General features: G+C 40.8%; 1 protein-coding gene across 2 annotated transcripts in view; it reads right to left on the bottom strand.

The window, feature by feature from the left end:
• The window catches only part of LOC134868287 (mediator of RNA polymerase II transcription subunit 13-like), a 69,325-nt gene extending 50,656 nt beyond the window's left edge, over positions 1–18,669 (bottom strand). For both annotated transcript variants that reach the window (XM_063889314.1, XM_063889315.1), the window contains exons 1-2: positions 17,264–18,669; positions 3,103–3,340 (exon numbers count right to left, since the gene is read on the bottom strand). In XM_063889314.1, coding sequence (XP_063745384.1) covers positions 3,103–3,340; positions 17,264–17,335 — 310 coding nt within the window. In that variant the 5' untranslated portion in view covers positions 17,336–18,669. The remainder of the gene's footprint in view (positions 1–3,102; positions 3,341–17,263) is intronic.
• Between the last annotated feature and the right edge of the window lie 881 nt (positions 18,670–19,550).

The raw sequence follows: 19,550 nt of genomic DNA, 5'->3' as shown, positions 1-19,550 counted from the left end.
CAGGACTTAAATAGAGAATTTGGTCTTTGTTTAATTGGTGTGTTAAGTTTGTTAAGCAATATACTCTTATTTACAATGAAATGGCTAACAAACCTTATGAAAACTCACTGCTCTGCTGAAAGAAACACTCTGAGCCGTCGATTTAACATATGCCCATTTACAATACTTTAATATTCTTTATGCGACTCAAAACGTAATTAAACTGGTGAAGTTCCACGGTAAATCTGGCTTTAGCTGTTCAGTCATATGTGTGTTAATAAGTATTTCTGAATGGATGAGTAGAAATAAAAACACAAGCATAAGTAAATGGATCTGACATATATTTGCAAAAACGGTATTTCATTTGTTACAACGGGCTGCTCAATTTGATTTTATCTACTGACAGCGATGCAAAGCAACTGAATTAGATTGGTAGATTTGATACATTGCAGAATGGAAACAAGATTGGGGAAGAGTGATTTTACTTTCAGTTTATCAAAGAAGAAAAACGTGAAAGAGAAACTCAATACTTTATATTGTGGTGAGTTTCCAGCTATTTTTAACAGATTTTCTTTATGTTTCTGTAACCCTCCTGTAACTGTAATTTTATACTCACTACCATTTTTTTGCCAAAGCTGAAAGCAACCAGTGGAGAAAAAATAGACCCTTTACTTAAGTAAGATCAGGAAAACCACAGATCAGAAAAGCGTATTATACCTAAATGTCCTGCATTTCAAATCAACTATTTTAATTAAAACATGAGAGAAGTTAAGAGGGGAAATGTGTCTTTGGTGGAGCTGTTTACAACTCATATCTGAAACATGACAAGGGGCCGTAATACATACATTTCAGTCAGAAATGTTGTTTCATTAATATGTTTATTAGAAGCAGTATATGGTTTGAGTTTGGCGTCTAGGCTCGGGCCTTATCACTCCACATATTAACATAGACTAATGATTAGATAACTAACCCCCGAGCCTATAGGTGGAAGCTGGGGAGGAGGGGCGAGCATCGCCAACATGAATGCAGCAGCAGCAGCAGCGAGTTGAACGCATTAGCAGTGTGGAAGCAGCAGTAGCAGCAGCAGCATTAGCGAGGCAGAGGTAGGCAGATCCAACAGCTTAAATAGAGTGCCAGATTTAGGAGACTGTATTTGGTTGGTTGCAAGAGGGACAAGGGGCGTTATGTGCGAATGTATCATTGGTGCTCGAGTTGACTGCCTGAACTAGCGCGCAGGCTTTGCCTCATTTCCGGTTGAAGATCCAATAGTCCTATATTTAACAGTGTATTGTATTTTGTAACATAATTATTGGTCTTTAAGTTAAAACTTAACAGCAGAATAAAAGATAGAAAATAAAGCACAATAAGTGAATAAGTAATAATTACTTGGAGGTTTTGAACTCTTAATCTGACAAATAAGACATTTGGTGACTTCAACTTTAACTCGAGGAGATTGTGATGTTCAAGTTTCTTAAAGTCCATAACACATAAGAAATCCCAACAGCAAGAGTGACAGAGCGTACTACCGTCTTAAGTCAGAGTATTACTCCCCTAATAATGCTCCCTTTACTTTGATACACTGATTTATCTAGTTAAACATATAAAATTGAGCATTAGCAGAGCACATTGTCTTGTTCTGCATAGACATATAAAAGAATAGCGACAGAATCCTTACACCAGGGACACTTCCTCAATCCTAAGTAACCAATAGCTTTAAAATGTAATTAAATGGGCCAAGATCATTATTAACTTTAGACCTCAAAGTGCAACTCAGACGGAGTCATAATTGGTGGTTAAGGCAGCCAGCTAACAGCTTGAAATTGGGGAGGTAATGCTAACATCTCCCACTGCAAGACATTTGATATGTGGCTTCTTGTAATGCATTTTTGGTCTGAATGCTGAATGTTTGTCACTGACATTTGGTTTATATAATCATCCTTTTTTGTAAGTCTGTGAGCACTACAAATTAAAGTTATCATCAGTATTTGATCTTAAAAATGTGCTATAACATGATTTGCAGACAGAGTTTTGATGTCTGGGAGTGTTGCGTAGGCAAGGAAACAAGTTATCTTAAATCATGTTAGTGATACAAATAAAGCTTGATTGAAATGTACACTGTATCTTTCTCTATTACACAAGCTTGTGCAGTCTGAGTAAAGCGCTCTCCACAGCAGCAGTGAGAACATCTGTCAAATATCTGCTGCAGTGCCTGTGAGGCCTTTTCACATCAAGTCAGCTTTAATAGGTTACTGAGGACTTCAATTCTTACTATCGCTTCAACCTATCCATCCTATATTCCTGCTTTTTTCCTCCTGACGGTTGTTCTACTAAACCAAACCCAATATAATCCCTCTCCTGTTTCCTCCTCTCCCTGTCTTCCAGAGGCTTAGTTGATATGTTAGACTTCTACACACATGCACAGCAAGATAACGAAAACGTTTCTATAAATAGGGACAATAGTGCTGACAGTAGCACTCTTTCAAGTAAGATATCTGTGTAAATTTCACTAATACAACCACACAAGCGTGCATTCACACACATAAATAGTAATAGAAAAATCTCTTTTTATTGCTGTGTGCTTCATCATAGTCCTGAAGCAGCATATTAACACTTGAGTTGCAAAGCAAACACATTTCAGATAGGTGCTGCAAGAGGCTAAAATATAGGACTAGATCAATGCACCTTTCACATCTTAAACAAACTGCACACAGATTAAATCTGCAGCAGACTAAACACCATACAATACAGAACCCTGCTGTATGTTAAATAAAGGAGGTCCTGTATAACACACAGGCATTAGGCTTTATCATAAAATCTCAAATTTATTTGCAAGTCGCACTTTTCAGTTTCATCTTGTACATCTAGTTGTGACACACTACATATATTTCACTACTTCTCAGGTCAGGTTTGTATACAATCCGCTAAAACCACAAGATGACTGTATTCGATGTAATCACTCTTCACTGTATATAATCCAATGCAACATAATAAAGAGCAATAATAAAATCAAACAGTATGAACAAGCCTCTAATATCAACACTCTGAGCATAAATGAAAGCTGAAGTGAAGACCGATGGGACGGAAAAATAATGAGGTGGATAGAAGAGAGGAGCACTTTCTCACCTTCCAGCTCATGATGAATGACATCGGAGAGGTGGGGCTCTTCGCCCCACCAGAAGATCCACAGTTCCTTGGCATCAGGTTTGATTTTGCGTCGCCATACACACAGCAGGTTGGCCTGCACGCAGCGCATGAAGCTGCGCAGAACCGGGTCGTCCTGGGCCGGGGCCGAGATCACCGGTCCGTACTCTCCGCTGCTGCGGAAGCTGTAGCAACGCCATTTAATGCCTGTCAACTCCGCCTGCAGGGGGAAGGGGGGGAGAGCAATGATTAAAGCAGCAAACAGTCCATTTAAAAAGCTGTAAATATAACGCAGTCTTTTTTTCTCTTGATTCAGTTCAATCACTGATGTAAATGGTCTGGCAATTAGTTGATTCATTGATAAGTCAATCAACAGAAAAACACATTCTTAATGAATTTAATAATACATTAATCATTTGTCATTTTTTCAGAAAGCACACCTCATTTTCTCTAATTAAGGCTTCTTAAATGTGCTGATCTCTGTTTTACATCATTATCAAATCAATAGCTCTTGGTTTGATACGTCACATTATACAAAACAAAAATGTGTAGCTTTTCCAAAAAAATCTGCCAGAGATAAATTGTTAATTAAAATAATCATTGAGACTATAAATGTCTTGTTTACTTGTAGTTCGATTAATTATTGTCATCAAACAGCCATGTGTTTATCTCACATCCAGTAGAGGGATTGGAACAACCATTATGCACAAATCCATAACGTGATAGCAGCCTTATTAGTGTTGTGTTAACCTTGAAGTACACTACTTCGGTGTACATAGATTTCTTTCACATGAAGTGGAGCCTCAGACAATGTTGATTTAATCAATACCGGCACAGACTCTGTCCAATTATTTTATATTTTCACTGGCATATTGTTTACACAGCTGTGACCCTCCTTGTTTAAATGTGTGTTAGCATTTTTAACATCTCCCTGTTGTGTTGTTGTAACCTTATTTAATTATACCTGCACTCGCTGCTGTTGATGCTGTTACGATACGAGAGGATGTGGAAGGGAAGAGGCAGAGAGTGACGGCGAAACATAAAGAATGGCCTTGAGTGAAATGCGGGGAATTAAGTACTACAGGCGAGACAGCACTGAAATATACGAGGGAGCTGCAGGTGAGAGAGACATGCGGAGAGGAAATAGTGATAGGGTCAATACGCCTGGCCCAACAACTGGCAGCTTCTCCCTTTAATGTAATGGGGTGAAAGGGGTTTATTTGCCTATTGCAGATAAGAGCCAAACTTCTAACTCATTCAATTCAAAGTTTGTGAATGAGCATAAATATGCGAACAAGCAAAACAGTGACGCTGCAATAGTCATGTGTGCTTTGGAAACAGTTTTTCATGTTTGTTTGTGTCCTGTGTTTGTATTTCGGCATGAATGAGTGGAGCGCAAAAAAGGCATTGTTGAACAGTACAGAGATTTGGCAGGATGGGGGGGGGGGAAATCTCTCACTGCCCTCCTCTCCTGTGTTCACCCAGCTGTGAGGATGATATTTGGCAAACTGTCTGTGGCACCAAGACATCCAAGAGCAGCTGAGAGGAGAGAAAAACACTGACCCATTTTAACACAAGGACAGGTATAAAGCAGCGGCTCAAAGATAATTAAAGCCGTCCCTGTAGTGTCTGAGTGGATGAAGAAAAGAAGGCTCCAACGCTTTGATAATCACAGAGAGAGGGAACAAGGGTCGCAGGGTTGTGTCCGAATGAAGAATCCAGCCAAAGCCATGCTATTGTAGAAGACTGTGAATGAGCTCAAACAAACACTGCAGCATCTTATAGATGAGTGCACAATGAGGTATGCACACTACCTCCAGGAACATCCTGACTGCACAATGTACACATAATTACAACCATGTCCCTCCTGTAATGACAGTGTGTGTAATGGGAGATATAAACATTGGCCCTGTGATAAGCCAAGCCCTAAAATTAGCCATGACAAGGTCAAGAATGCCGTTTCTCCCAAAGCAAAGAGGAAGACATCTGCTTGCATTGCCTCGTCACTCCCAGTCAATGTCAAAAGTTCCTCGGCTGTTTGACACAGTCTGCTGCTACTGAATCAGGAGCGCAGAGGGCAAGGGCAATGTCACCAAATATATTCACAATAAGGGCAAACCAGTTGTTAGTTTTATAATTCCACACATGCTCTCTGGAGAATTGATTGTTAATGATCCCCTCCAGACATATATTCTGCCTGGAATAATAATTTGAGTCTGAATTTTTTTCTAGAAAAAGTTAACAACTTCTACAATGACAATGCTGACATGCTGCTGCATCAATGGTTAATAATGTTAACAATGTTCACTATCTTAGTTTCACATGTTCCTGAACATACACTACAGCTGAGGATCATAGATGTGTCGTTAATTCTGCAGGTTTTTAGTCATACAACAAGCTTTTGGACAAATTTACATTTTGACCCTGTGATGCAGCTTAGTGAAGAATTTAAAAATCAGGTATTAGAATTCATCCTGAAGGTGATGAATTAGGCAATATGATAGCAGATCATTCAGGAGTCAAACTGCACATAAGTAATTTTCAGTGAAGTTTCAACATTCAAGAGGAGTTACAACAACAACAACACATTTCTGAGTGGAGAGGGGCTTTAAAAGGAGAATCATCTCACGTTCTACGGCAGAAATATGGCTTGAAGTCTAATATTACTACAACAAGAAGATGTAATTTCAGGTGAAATATTGCATTGAATGGCCAGAGGCTGCACTGTCTTTCACACACAGGTGCTGCGTATTTGAAAGCCATGTGTAAAGCACTAACCTGACACCCTGCTAAACTTCTGTGGAGGATTATCTGTGGCACAGTTGCAGGAAGAGGAACAGAGCTGCAGTCAAATGCTCACAGGGCAGGCCCATGCAAACACATGCCTGCACTCAAACACACACACACACTTCACGCACAACAGCTGTGATGACACGCGAAGCAGAAGTGCTCAAAGACACTGACATGTATCAGGAGGCAAACGTGTTTTCTGGCTGAGGTCCAGTTATTTGTCAATGATGACAGTGAAGATCTGTGTTTCACTGCCTGTTACTGTCTAGTAGCATGCATATATGTGTGTGCTGTCTTGAGTCACAGTAATACCGGTGCTAAAAAACAGCTTATTCTTATTTTTTGTATGAATACACGATCCCTTGTAACAGATAAGAGAAAGCACAGTAAAACTGTCAAGCGTGTCGAGTTATTATCTCTGCAGCTTTGGTGCCAAATCAGTGTTGTGACTAAAATCCTGTCACGCAAATAAAAACAACGTTTGATCATTTTTGCAATAATTATTTTATTGTTAGGGATAAAAGAGTTGGGAGTAAAAGTTCCTGAAGCGCAGATTTTAAATTTAGATTATAATCAGAGGATAAATTATACCATTCACTTGTCATGTTATGTGGTAAATGCTGAAAAAAGTGTTGTAATGGAGAATGTTTACCAACTGGGATTGAGTTTAGATTAATGTACTGACCGAAATGTCCTTTTGTGTCATGAGCAGTGGTAATGATAATGTATTTTTGGGGGAAATATATGTTCGTGAAAATAGCAGGTGAAGAACAGAGCAAGTATGTTTCCAAAAAAGTGAAATCCTCAGCCTCCCTCGAAGCACTGAAGAGCAAATCAACGTTTGCGTTGAGCAGGAGTCTCCGTCTCTTTAAAAACTACCACCGGGGTGAAAAGGGAAAAAGGTCAAGGAAAAAGACGGTGGATTTTGTTTCACTGTTAATAAAGCCAACACTCCTCCAAGCCCCTTGTTCTGTTGGTTAGCTAGTTCAATTTCTGATTGAGTGCAGGACCAAAAACTAGAGCTTTTCCTCCCCTTGCTAAGACAGACCAAAGCTTTGACCTCACTCTCACCTCTATTATCTTTCTTGTCTCCACTCTCCCTCTCATCTCTCAGCACTCTCTCACTGTCACGGATGCCTATTGAATACACCCAGAAGTATCTCACGCTTTCCCTCTCGCCTTTGTGTTATTCCTCTCTTTATGTCTAGTAAACAGAGAAGAGATAACAGCCAACCTTATGTTTCCTGAATTTCTTTTTGTTAGTACAGAGAAGTTGGAAGATTGCGCTTTGTATTATTCTAATAAAATTCTCTCCTTTTTTTGGCAGTGAGATGGTTTATCTACTCATTTACATTCCTTTGTATTCTTTGAACATTGATTTCAAATAGGAATCTAAACTTAAAACCAGAGAGTTAAGAATAATTTCCTGACTATAAGGTGAACTGAGCCCCAGCTTGGAAAACATAATCTGTTTCCCAACCAGAGGTCAGCCTCAGTGCAGCAAACATGTGCTTGTAATCAAGGGGAAATATGGAAGTCAGGGCTTTCATCTTTGGCATACATTGCTCGAACAGAAAACGCTGGATAAAACCATGTGGCTTCAGCAGAGGAGACAATTATAAGGTTTGTCATACATCAGGTTTAAGACTGACACTTACATATTATATATACTGCATATTGTTTACAGCCCAGGAGCCTCACAATGCAGAGGAAAACTCTGCCACTTAGATAGCAACACCGAGAGGAAAAACACACTTGACATGCACTTTGCAGGAATGCTTCTCCAGACTGATAATATGCGTGCTCCTCCTGTTCTTCTTCAAAAAAAACTTGTGGGACTATTTTAACAGACCTCTTAACATGCAGCTGAATGCATGTTTGTGTTGGACCTTTTCCACAGGGACATGGTAGCTGCCTGGGACAGCATATTTAAACATTACTCTGGACTTCCTTTTGCTTTTACAAATGACATTACAATTATTCAAGTGAAACTCTATTAAAAATCAGTTGTTAAAATGTTTACAGAATAAGAAAATAGCAGTATTTGGTTATAATCTGATGTTGGAGTTAAGGACACTTTTCTGTCAGAGTTGCAGCTGATGTGAAAATGTTCATCTCAGTGAAGTCTAGCGCTCTATCAAAGCTGACAGAAAGTGTATGAGACCGTCATCTAAGAAAAATGCCACTTCTTTAGGAATCACACAATGGTGTAAGAGCCTCACAGTTTGATAGTCTGACAAAGGAGGCACTTTAAGCAATTGAGAGACAGCTCATATCAGCAGTTTTACCTACTCTGGCACAAGTGAAACACTTATTCTGTCAGACGGGCATAGCTTTCTCATCAACGTCAAATCAGTTTAGACACTTGACAAGCTGCCAACATTTGGGGTATGTTCAGATCGCTTGTGATGCCTTCGAGTCTGTAGATAAGACTCCTAGTCTTTATCAGACACAGGCAACACTAGCCATCTCTGTTTCATTCAATGTCAAACAACAGGTGCAATTGAATTATTTCTGACAGACACTGTGAGATAACTGGCCCAATAACACTTAATTGAAATTTCAGCATAAAGTAACAATCCTTAAAATATTCAGGAAATCAAATCGAGACCTGGCTTTGATAGTATTTTTGTCCAGCATTTTTCACCAATTCTGTATAGCATCTTATTTTAGTTAGTGGCGGAGTCTGCCTTTACCTCTCCCAAGTCAAAATACCCACCTACAGACAAGCATAAAATACAGATCTTATTGTGAAGCAGTCACAGGATAATATTTGTATCTGTTACAGCGGCTACTGCTAACCCAAAACAACTGCCATAAGACATAAGTTAATTGGAAATGTATTAACACAGAGTAGTTTAAACACATCAACTCTTTTTGTTGTGTAGTGGAATGATGGTTTGTTTGCATGATGGGAAAGGCTAAATATTGACTTCACTAACACAAATTCTGGCAGGACTATAAACAGCTACAGCAGGTGCTCTTCTTTGGTATTCCTGACAAAGTAGCTGCTCAAGGAGTGTTTGTCTTCATGAACCACTCTTCAATTCACCACCAGGACTAAAATCTTAAAGATTAAAACTTTATTGACAATTTTTATGGTTGTCATATTGAGGCAGCTGTGGAAAATCGGAAACAAATATGAACAAAGAGAAGGGTTGTGCTGCCATGTCAGCAGTTAGAAGTCACCAGTTAGAGCAGCTAGTGGCAGAAATCAGAACAGGCAACGACTCCCCCTTCATCAATTAACTCACTGAAATCAAATTAACCCACAAGGAGTCGCGCTCCCCTCTGGCATTTTACACCACAAATGAAGAGGGATGCACATTACTGCACTTGTGAGGAAGCAGGAGAGACACATAAGCACCACACAGGTGTAGAGAGAAGGCCTCTGGGGCTGCAGACACTAAACAGATGCTTTTCCTCTGCCTTCTGCCGCCACCTTTACAAGTCCCTACAAAACAAGGGACCGTCATTTGATCTGTGTTCTGCTGTAGCATCCGGCCCTGGGAGGTGAGCAAGCCAAGCGACCTAATTAGAGCAGCGAGAGTCCCCTGGGCTGAGTGACGGATAGACCTGCCAATCACGCTGCAGAAAGCCTCCATCAAGCCATGACTTCTCACCTGACACAAAGAGAGGCGGGAGGCAGCAGACGACAGCAGGGGAAGACCAATGAGGACAGCGAGACATTGTGTACAGTGCACTGCAGCAGCTGAAAGGGCTGACAAGATCCCCAGTCATTTGGCAAATAAAACAACACAAAGCTGCAGCGTCAGGTTGCGTTTAAAGCCTTATGGGACAGGCTCAAGCCTTGGCCATGCTTAGCTTAAATTATTAACGTGCAAATAAATAAACCAGTCTCTGCTTTAGTGTCTCTCTGGTGTAACTTAATTACCCGTGACACGCCACGAGGAGGGAGAAAGGAGCGAAACAGGCAGACAAAGACAGATGAACTGAGAATCACAGAGAAGGAAAAACAGAAGACCAGAGAAAAAGTAAAAACAGTTGCTAGGCAACATACAACATCTATAGGAATTCAGCAAGGTATTCCATTTTTTAGATTTCTGTCTCCAGGGTTACAGTAGAAATATAATATTTTAAGATCTTCTGTGGTCTCTTAGTTCAAAAAATCACAAAGGAGTGTACTGTATGTTGTGTCCCCTGAGCACAACTACACCTCCATTTGTTCCCCTACAGCTGGTATTCATAAGCTCAAATTTGGCTGAAGATATTATCGAGCACGTCATACATGCGTCAAGAAAGTCCTGGGATTACCAGAAGCAAGACATGAGCGTTGCAGTATAGGATTACTCACTGACTTTCTTTAGTGAGAGAATGAGAGAATACCACACAGTAATTGTACAATTACCCCTGCATGGAGGTTTTTGCAAACGGCTACAAGTAGTTAATAGTCTAATTGTTCCTAAAATTTGGCAAATGGAGCATAAGCAGTCTGAAAAATATCTAATTTGGCTTGTACTTTCCTTCCTGCATTGATTTTTTCCACAGGGATGCCATTTCAGATAAAGTGACAGTCATGCAGGGCATAAATCAGCATGACTTCCACTTGTTTCATTACAAGCCAGCAAAAAAAATAACTGGAAAGCAAATCCTCTGTCAGTGTGTATGTGTGTGTGTGTGTGTGTGTGTGTGTGTGTGTGTGTGTGTGTGTGTGTGTGTGTGTGTGTGTGTGTGTGTGTGTGTGTGTGTGTGTGTGTGTGTGTGTGTGTGTGTGTGTGTGTGTGTGTCTGGGACCAAGCCATTAACTTCACCGAGGGTCACATCTGAACAGGTTCCAACCTGTAACTCACCTGGCTGCTGTTTGTAAGCTGTTGTTTGCTTACTACATGGGAGTGGCAGCCAATCAGAGCTTTAACACTACACTCCACTGCACTTCTGCTAACATGTTCAACACACACACACAATCTTATGTAATCCCACTCAAGTTCTCCTCTCCTGTCCATTCACTCTTCAGCAGATACACTGGTACCATGCCATGTTCTTATCTATTCCAACACCACCCTGCCTAAACACGTATCCCTGCAGCTCGTGGTAAATACATCAAACCCTTTTTGTGTCACTTATATACTGGAAAGTCCATGTGTTCTATGATGCATGCCAGGAGTGAAATTGTACAAATTTTCATTTGCATCTGAAAAATCATGGGTGTCTGCCTAATTCAAGATGAGAGAGGGAGAGTGCCGTTTGGCAGTGCAGGGAGAATCAATGCACCACAAACGGCTGTGAATCAACAGTCTGCATATAATGTGTTTGTTCTAATCAAGTACCCGTCTGATTGGTTGCAGATAATCTCTCAATGGAACATAAACACATGATAATTAGAATTCGCAACAGCACAGTAGCCAACAGTAACGTTTTTTCTCTCCCCTTGTTGTGCCGCTCTAAAAAGACACCCTTTAACCTAAGTGTTCTTTAACTGCAGTTGAATCCCAGCCAACCACGATATTGGCAAAGCTGTCTGGCTTGCAGAAAATATTTGCCCAGTTATAAGCACGGCAGTATCACCCTGTAAAGAAATTCTCTTTGTCAATGTGTCTGCATTCAGGCGAAGAGATTGATACAGATTGTGTGATGGCACAGAGAGAAGCAGCCTCATCGAACACAAGCTTTATCTGTTTATAGAAAGGATCTATCAATTAGACAACATGGCTGAGAAATTGTAGCAACACACATCCAAAATGTAATAGTTTGGAAGAAGGTGGTGTTAATCTGTGGGGGAGAAAAACACATCTCGGGGAACATGTCTTGCTACATGAGACAGAACAACTGAATTCAGCTGTGGTGGAAAAAAACACTAGTCTTTTTAAGGGGGCCTTTTATGCTTTCGGGGATTTTCCCTTTTCTTTACTGGTTATATATGTTTTTGCGCTGGTCTGCAAAGGCTAAAATACAAAAGTTAACCCCAGAGGAAGTTTCTCTCCCACACACTCCCCCCCCTGCCTGAAACGCCTCCATTGGACACTTTGTATACTTCCGTATCATAATGACATCACTATGTCGAACACGTGCTTGTATTGGCCAGCTCTCTAAAACATTGAACTTGATATGCTCAGGGTTGGACATCTCCAAGCAGTTGACCAATCACAGCAATGCCAGCAAGCTAACCAATCAGACAGAGGGTGAACAGAGGTGTAGCAGCACAGTCAGTATGAGAATTTTTTTTTAAAAAGATTGATCTAATACTGATTTTATAGACTTTTTTTATTTGTACAGAGTAGCATTATGATCTGAATTCTTCTTTCGCCACATCTATCTATCTATCTATCTATCTATCTATCTATCTATCGATCGATCTATCACAGTCTATCGGTCCGTATGCCAGCTAACTAGCTAACTTTACAGCAATCACAAGCACTTGGTGGCACCAGTTCCTGCCCATTCCTCCAATCCTCCTGTCCCACTCAGCCTTCTGTTGCCCTGCACACATGCAGGAACACCAGCGGGCGCTAAGAATAGATCACAGCTGGCACTACAGGGCTTACATATTTCACACTCAAGCCACCGTGCTCCAAAACACTCATGCCCATCCCGTCCCACTTCCAGCTCCGGGACCAGCGGTGGTTCCCTCCCTTCTTCCTCCTCCTCTTTCTCCTCCTCCTCTTCCTCTTCTTCCTCCCTCCCTCCCTCCCTGTCCATCTTTGAACCGTTCCTCACCTCAGTGGCAGGGCCCTGAATAGCCTGCTGCTCAGATAAGATCCATGACTACACTCTGGGAGAATTTAATAGAAAAAGGTTGTGTAGTAAAAACAGAGGCAAGAGTGAGCAATCCTTGTTCACAAATCATTTCGTTATGGCAGCAAACTATTTGAGGAGCCTGTATGTCTGACACACAGAAAGCAATGTTCACACTGGTGGGCCACCGCCAGGTTGTATCCTATTGCGATGACAAGGGATTCCCACAGTAGTGACAGGGGCAGATTAGTGGGAGGCGCCACACGCAGTCTCAAGGTGAAGCCAGTGCTAGCTGTCAAAACTGCAAGCGAGCAGAGCCAAGAGCACAGGTTGGGCGTAGGGGGTAGACTGTTGAGTGAGGAGCAGGCAGATGGAGCTGCTCCGTAGGGTACAAAGCACAGGACTGGAGGTGAAGCCTCGGAAACCTGGATGGATACTCTCCTTGTATAAGAGGACGCTGGCAGGGCTTCAATGTCATCTGAATATGAATTACACTTCAGAGTGATGTTTACTTTTTATGTGATCTTTCTTTCTCTTATCACATAGTCCCCTAAATCTGGTGATCATCTTTAATACATTAAATATAGATTAAAAAAAAGATATAATAAACAATAATAAATTGATCCTGCTTACAAGTATTGTATGTGTATTATTTGTTTCATGTTTTGCCTTGCATAGCATTAATAGTGACCAGATACTTTGTAAATGTTTTTTGTAAATGAAGGTTTTATGTATTTCTTTTTTTTTAAGTATTGTGTCCTGTTTGACAATTGTTGAGAATTATAATATCTAATATTGATATGTTGGCATATATACATTGATTACAAATAGCCATAACTTGAACAAACTATCTTTAAAAGAATACTTTAAATCTGGTTATTCAAATATTGTGACCAGGACATTTTACTTTTGCAATAATCAATGGTTAGCAACAGTTTGAACTTTTGCATTTCTGTATTACAATATCTTATCACGGTATGTAACCAATATCTGCAACATGTCAGCCAGAATTACAAGTAAAAAACATCAATATGTTAGTCAGGTTCTTATTAAGACAATGTTAACTAGCTCTAAGGTTATAAGATTTTTTTACTTTAATTGAGAAATTAAGACTTTTTGTGTTGAATAAAAAAGGATATTTCAAAAGAAAATGGTTTTACACTTAGGTATCCTGTTAGCACAAACAACACCCACACCTGTAAAAGTACAAATTATCGATTCTTTGGCCGAGCAGATCATGACACACACTTCATCCAACCAATGCTTCTACCTCATACCTTAGCATCCTTACAATATCCACCACCATTAATAGCAAGGAAATGCAAACAGCCTATATTAAAAAGGCACCTTCCCTGATTACCTGCTTCTTCTTACAAGGCACAGCCACTCACCTGCCATAAATCAAGACACTGCTGTTAATGGTATTCTCTCTGCCTCATCTCCAAGCACTTTATTTCCATAGCCGACAGCAGCATCATTATTATACATGCAAGATCTCTATTGGAATACAGTTTGGCTAATGAGCACCTCTTAGTTGATCACATTAGACCTCCACTTGAGGACACTTAATTACCAGTGTTGCACTCTGTCGAGGGGACAGAGGAAGTCCTTTAATTAAAGGCGCTGCATTCTACCTATGTTTGTACAGTCCAGCGTCCCTGGGATATAGGATGCATTCACATCCCAAATAAAGGAGAAAAAACATGCGATTGTGGCTTGAAGATATTGTGTGTGCGCATGTGTGTTACATATGTTTGTGTGTGCATGTGGGTGTTTATTTTTTCCCCCCGTCTGTGTTGGTGAATGCATCCGTGTGTGTATTTGTCTGTGTGTCTGTGTATGTGTGTGTGTGTATAATGTGATGGGTGTTTGAAGTTTGTCTCTAGAGTCTCGCTGGTTTATAGTGTTTACAATATACACACACACACTGCCGCACACACTGAGGCTTCCTGCGTTTAGAGGCTCTCGTCTGTCTCCTTGCATTTCATATTCAGGCTGGGACTCTGGCATCATAAGAACCGGCCCAGTCCACAGAAAGATGACTGTTTTCTCCCTCTCTCTCTCATTACATTCCTCTCTCTTTAATTTTCTCTCTTGCTCTGTCTCACTCTCACCATTTCTCTCTCAAAGAGGCTGAGGCTAGCAGTCAGGAAATGCACATCAGTCATAATACTTTCCTAAAATGAAAACAGATTCTGCTGCAGTCTCACTCACTCCTTCCTCGGCTGAAAACATTCCTCTGTTTCTCCTCTCCTCCTCCACCCTTCCCTCCGCCGTCACCACTTCAAATTAGCACAACAGCACTGATATTTTCTCACACTTAACAAGGGTCTCGTTTGCTTTCTGCCACAGATGGATGATCAGCACCAACACAAGGCAGTTGTTTAGTGGGTTGTGCGATGGCAGCGATCTCAAGTACAGTATGTGACACCGGCCTCATAGAGTGCATGACACTAACCTGGCTTGTCCCCATAAAGTCCCACAGTATGTGAAGTTATGCTTTTTAAAGGCACTTTTTATTGTTCGGGTTGCAAAAGCAGCCGGTTAAACTGCGAGGGACAAGGTTTTTGCATGTAGGAATGCTGTTTAACAGGCTGTCATACCAGAGCGCTCACCAGTTAGCTATGAGACCCTTTTGTAAGACAGCATGACCTGGAGAAAAAGGTTAGGAAATATCAACCTTGGAGATGTTATTCTTCTCATTTATGCAAGTTATGCTTAAACTGATGAATATTATAATTTGGATGTTTGTTGGTATGTCAAATATCAGAAAACGGTTAAAATTCCCTCTTCAGTTTCCTGTACACAAAGGTTACATCCTCAAGTTGATAAAATAAATACTAAGAAAAACTAAGTGTTTTTTGCACCAAATCATTAGTGGTCAGATGCAACCATATTATGCTGGATCAATAACCATACCTTCATTTACAATAACAACACCTCAGCCTACACTTCTTAACTCATGTGGCTCAAATATGTTATTTTCAACACCAGGATGCAATCTGCATGCCTCATTCCGTCTCTTTGTCTCAGTCCAATCCTCTAACCAGGACACTTGGAGTGTCATTAGGGCTTTGTTAGGTCTTGGACATCCCTGTAGGAGCCCTGCCAGTGAGCAACCGCTGTGGCACTAGCCAGTCATAAATATTCTCAACAAGCCAGCTGATGGATGCTCTCTTTCTCCCTCGGTTTGAAAGGGATGTTCACAGGGCCAGCACGATGGCCAACAACGCCAGGGTGAGTGAATGAAAGCTTGTTCCACGAGGGGAATCACCTCGACTGAGACGTTGACAGAGGCGTAATCGCTGTTTTCAAGTGTAACATGTCAGACAGAGAGAATTTAAGAGGTCTGATACAGGAGCGCTGTTACGTTTATTTCAGCGTCAGTGCACAGAAATTGAAACAAGATGCTTTTGAAGAGCTAAAAGATACTATTTTGAGTCAATCTCTCCCTCCTTACAGTCACAAAAACGAATAGGAATAACTGCTGGTGGTTTATTTGTTTAAAAGTTTGGATGACTACAAAGTTTCCTTTTCTGCTTTAAAATAACAATCAACATTTTTACAATGGGACATGTGTTTCCTCATCTTTTTAGTGCTGTTGCTGGCGGACAACCTGCATGATCACCTAAAAAGCCCTCAGGACCCCTATGTTGTTGTGGTTCTCAGCAGTCTGTGCCTGAGCTCAGTCTACCGCATGCCTTTCCACTTGGTTGCCTGTTGTAGTAGGACAGTTAACTCGCTGATTGCAGGATGAAAACTGTGAAAACATTGTTCAATCTCCTCCACCCACAAAACCATTGACTACTGCAAAAACGATACTGCCTGTGGAGTCCTAAAAAAAAAAACCTTTTCAGATAAACTGAGTCTGAAAGTGTTGTTTCTGCTGTGTGCTTGTTATCTGCTGCTGTCTGTCAAGATTAACCTTCCTCTGGGAGAGATTAATATCACCACAACTTTTATGTGAAAAATGAGCTTTTGTACATGCATGTCCATTTTACAATGACAGAAAAGTGTTACTAATCTTCCAATTTATAACCCGGTGAGCCATTATTGTCGAACATCATACTATTTTTCCTGAAAACCTTTTTTTTTATTCTCTGGCTTGAGAATTATTTGACTGTGGCAGCAGTACGCCGTCTTTCCAAGTTAGTTGCTTGGCAATACAAAAGAGTTCCAGCTAGATTTCCAGTGAAATGATCATTTATAAAGAGGAGCAGGATAAAGGCCTGAGCAAACTGTGCTCTTGATGGTGAAAAATGAGTGTTAATCTATTGTTTATCTGCTAAACCCATGCCAATACTGTAAAAGCATGCCAAAATTAGTGGTCGATTTCTTTTGGTAGCATAGTGAAAATGTTTAGTCATTATGTGGGACGTTTTGGATTTGAATCGCATAATAAAGTGTTATTATTTTTTAAACCATGTTGATTTGAGCCTCTGGGCTTAAATGTGTTATTATAACAGTCCTAGAGGTGCAATATGGTGCTTTTTCTCGGACCATTAACCCGTGTTAATGATTACCGAATAACAACATCAGCTATTGGTTCACCTTTGTACAGCAGACACACATGTAAGCGTGCCTCCCACGGTCGTATGACTTGTCAATCACAACTGGCTGGCGTGTGTGTGACGAGCATGATTTATTATGGATACTGTACCAGAGAGAAGATGTTGGAGTGGCAGTCCTCAAGGCTTGCCCCGTTAGCCACCCAATTCGCTGTTGTAGTCATAATCGTCCGCCGTTGGGGTCGTCAGCGCTGGGCATGTCGAAATCCTACATCGGTATCAAACACCGAGCAGGGCTGACAAATAGGTTCCCGTAGTCTTCCCAAAACAAGCAGGCTTAACACCTAACAAGAGGTCCAGATAATAGACTCGGGATGGTTGGGCAGAGGAATGGGCGTATTCAAAAAGAAGTGCAGAATGCATCCATGAAACCCCGGCGGATATAATGTTGTAATGTAAATCCAAGCGTGTGCAGGAATCAAAACATTGTTACAAACCAGGTCAGGCGATTCCAAATGTGATCATTGTCAAAGGCGGAGAGCACAGACATGTATCCATTTCAATCTAAACACAGAGGAAGATCAGGCTGTTTCCATATCAGCCTTTCCGCTAATAGTTTCATCATTAAATGAGCATAATCCATGGGAAAACGACTCCTTTTTCTTCCGCGCCGAGGAACAGCCCCCAAAAATGCGAAATTAAGAGTCCAAACTTCTTTTTAAAAATACCACACGTTCTCTGCTGTGCAAAACAATTAACTTAAAGCCGAGATATTACACGCAGGATATCTGATTCTGTCGGCTCCACAAGCTGATGCACCACTTGTGATAGTTTTCGAGAATTGCATGAGCTATTTATAGCCTTCTTTCTTACCACAACCGTTCCTCTCACAATGTAGCTCAGTCTGCCTCACACAAACAGGCGAGCAGCAGGAATGTTTAATCCCTCTGTTGCTCTTCAATTAAACGGACCGCAGACGAGGGGTCGCTGAGGAAGAAAAACCCCCGGTGCTCCTCCGTGGCAAGGCGGACAAAGTCGAGCAGGTTCCCGTGTAACCCCCCAAATTATGAGTCAAAGCGTTCGGACAAGAAAAACTATTCTTACTCTCCACCACCAGGAAAACGACAAGCAGGCTTCTGTAGACGGAGGTTTGAAAAAAACCTTCCTTCCTTTCAGTTTTAAATCATTACGAAACGTCCTCTCGCGGCCACAACAGCCTCAATCTTTCAGAAAAAAAATGTTGGGCTTTTTTCAAATGCACAATTCAAGCAAAAGTGACAGTCCTTGTCTGGCGCCGATCATTGACATAATGTTGCATGCTGCAGATCTGTTCTTTATAAACCACCGCGACATTTAAAAAGCGAATCCTCATCCTTCTTCCTCTTCTTCGGGGAAATGGTGATTTTGATTATTGAATTAAATCTCAAACATGTGCACAATTTTTCAGGGGCGACTGCTTCCTCGTTGTTGATCTCTCGGAGCGTGTTACTGAAATGGTAAATACGTGTGGCTCGAGTGTGTCATCCTCACCCTCTGTGTGTGTTTGCTTTACGCGTAGCGCCGCTGGAGCATTTTTTTTTCCGCGTACGATCGTCCAGCCCACCTCTCATTGTAATGTAATGGCGGTCGGAAGCGTATACTACCGAGACTCGCCTTCCCATTTGGCCAAGTTTGTGCTCACGTGATCACCAAAATCGGGATTACAGCACCGTTTATTATCTTTGATGTGAGACTTGATGCGACACTGGAGAGGATGTGCTGTCAGTCAGCAGTTCCTCGACTGTTACACTCTTTGTTGTTATGTTTTTGCCTGTCTGTTTATTAAAAGTGATTGAAGAAAGGTTATTGTATATGGAGATGTTTGCTGTGTGATGCTTTGGTTATGTAGATATCTCTCAACGGTGGGTGTGACAGAATAGAGGTCAGAATGACTTACACTTAGTGGTGTAAAGTAACTAAGTAGATTTACTCAAGTACTGTAATTACATTTTGAGGTACAGTTCAGAGATAAGTCGTGTTTTTCTCCTCTACCTTTATTAAATACCTTTATTTACTTTTGCAGATTTGGATTCATGATGTGAAATATGATAACTATTTAAATAAGACTTTAGTTAAGCCTGGAGAAAATTTCACAAGCTATCCTGCAGTATACAAGGTCATTAAAACTAGTTGCACATCCCCCCACAATATCTACCCCCATGACACCAAAAATACATTTTAAAAATAATATTTGGCTCACATGATATTTGTAGTTTTATTTGTTAGTTGATTGGTTTTATTTGAAGCTGTGCTTATCAATGTTTTCATATTTACAAATAAAAAAGAATTATGATGCAAAAATGTAGTTTCCCTCATCTTTATGGCGCATATTGCACTTTCAGTGCAGTTCAGTCTTTCTGAATCTATATCACCAGATAACAGTGTTCTTTCCAAGAATGT

Source organism: Eleginops maclovinus, chromosome 8, assembly GCF_036324505.1.
Source record: "Eleginops maclovinus isolate JMC-PN-2008 ecotype Puerto Natales chromosome 8, JC_Emac_rtc_rv5, whole genome shotgun sequence".
Taxonomy (NCBI): Eukaryota; Metazoa; Chordata; class Actinopteri; order Perciformes; family Eleginopidae; genus Eleginops; species Eleginops maclovinus.
The sequence above is the reverse complement of the archived record's forward strand: the minus strand, read 5'-3'. Positions and strand labels throughout refer to the sequence as shown.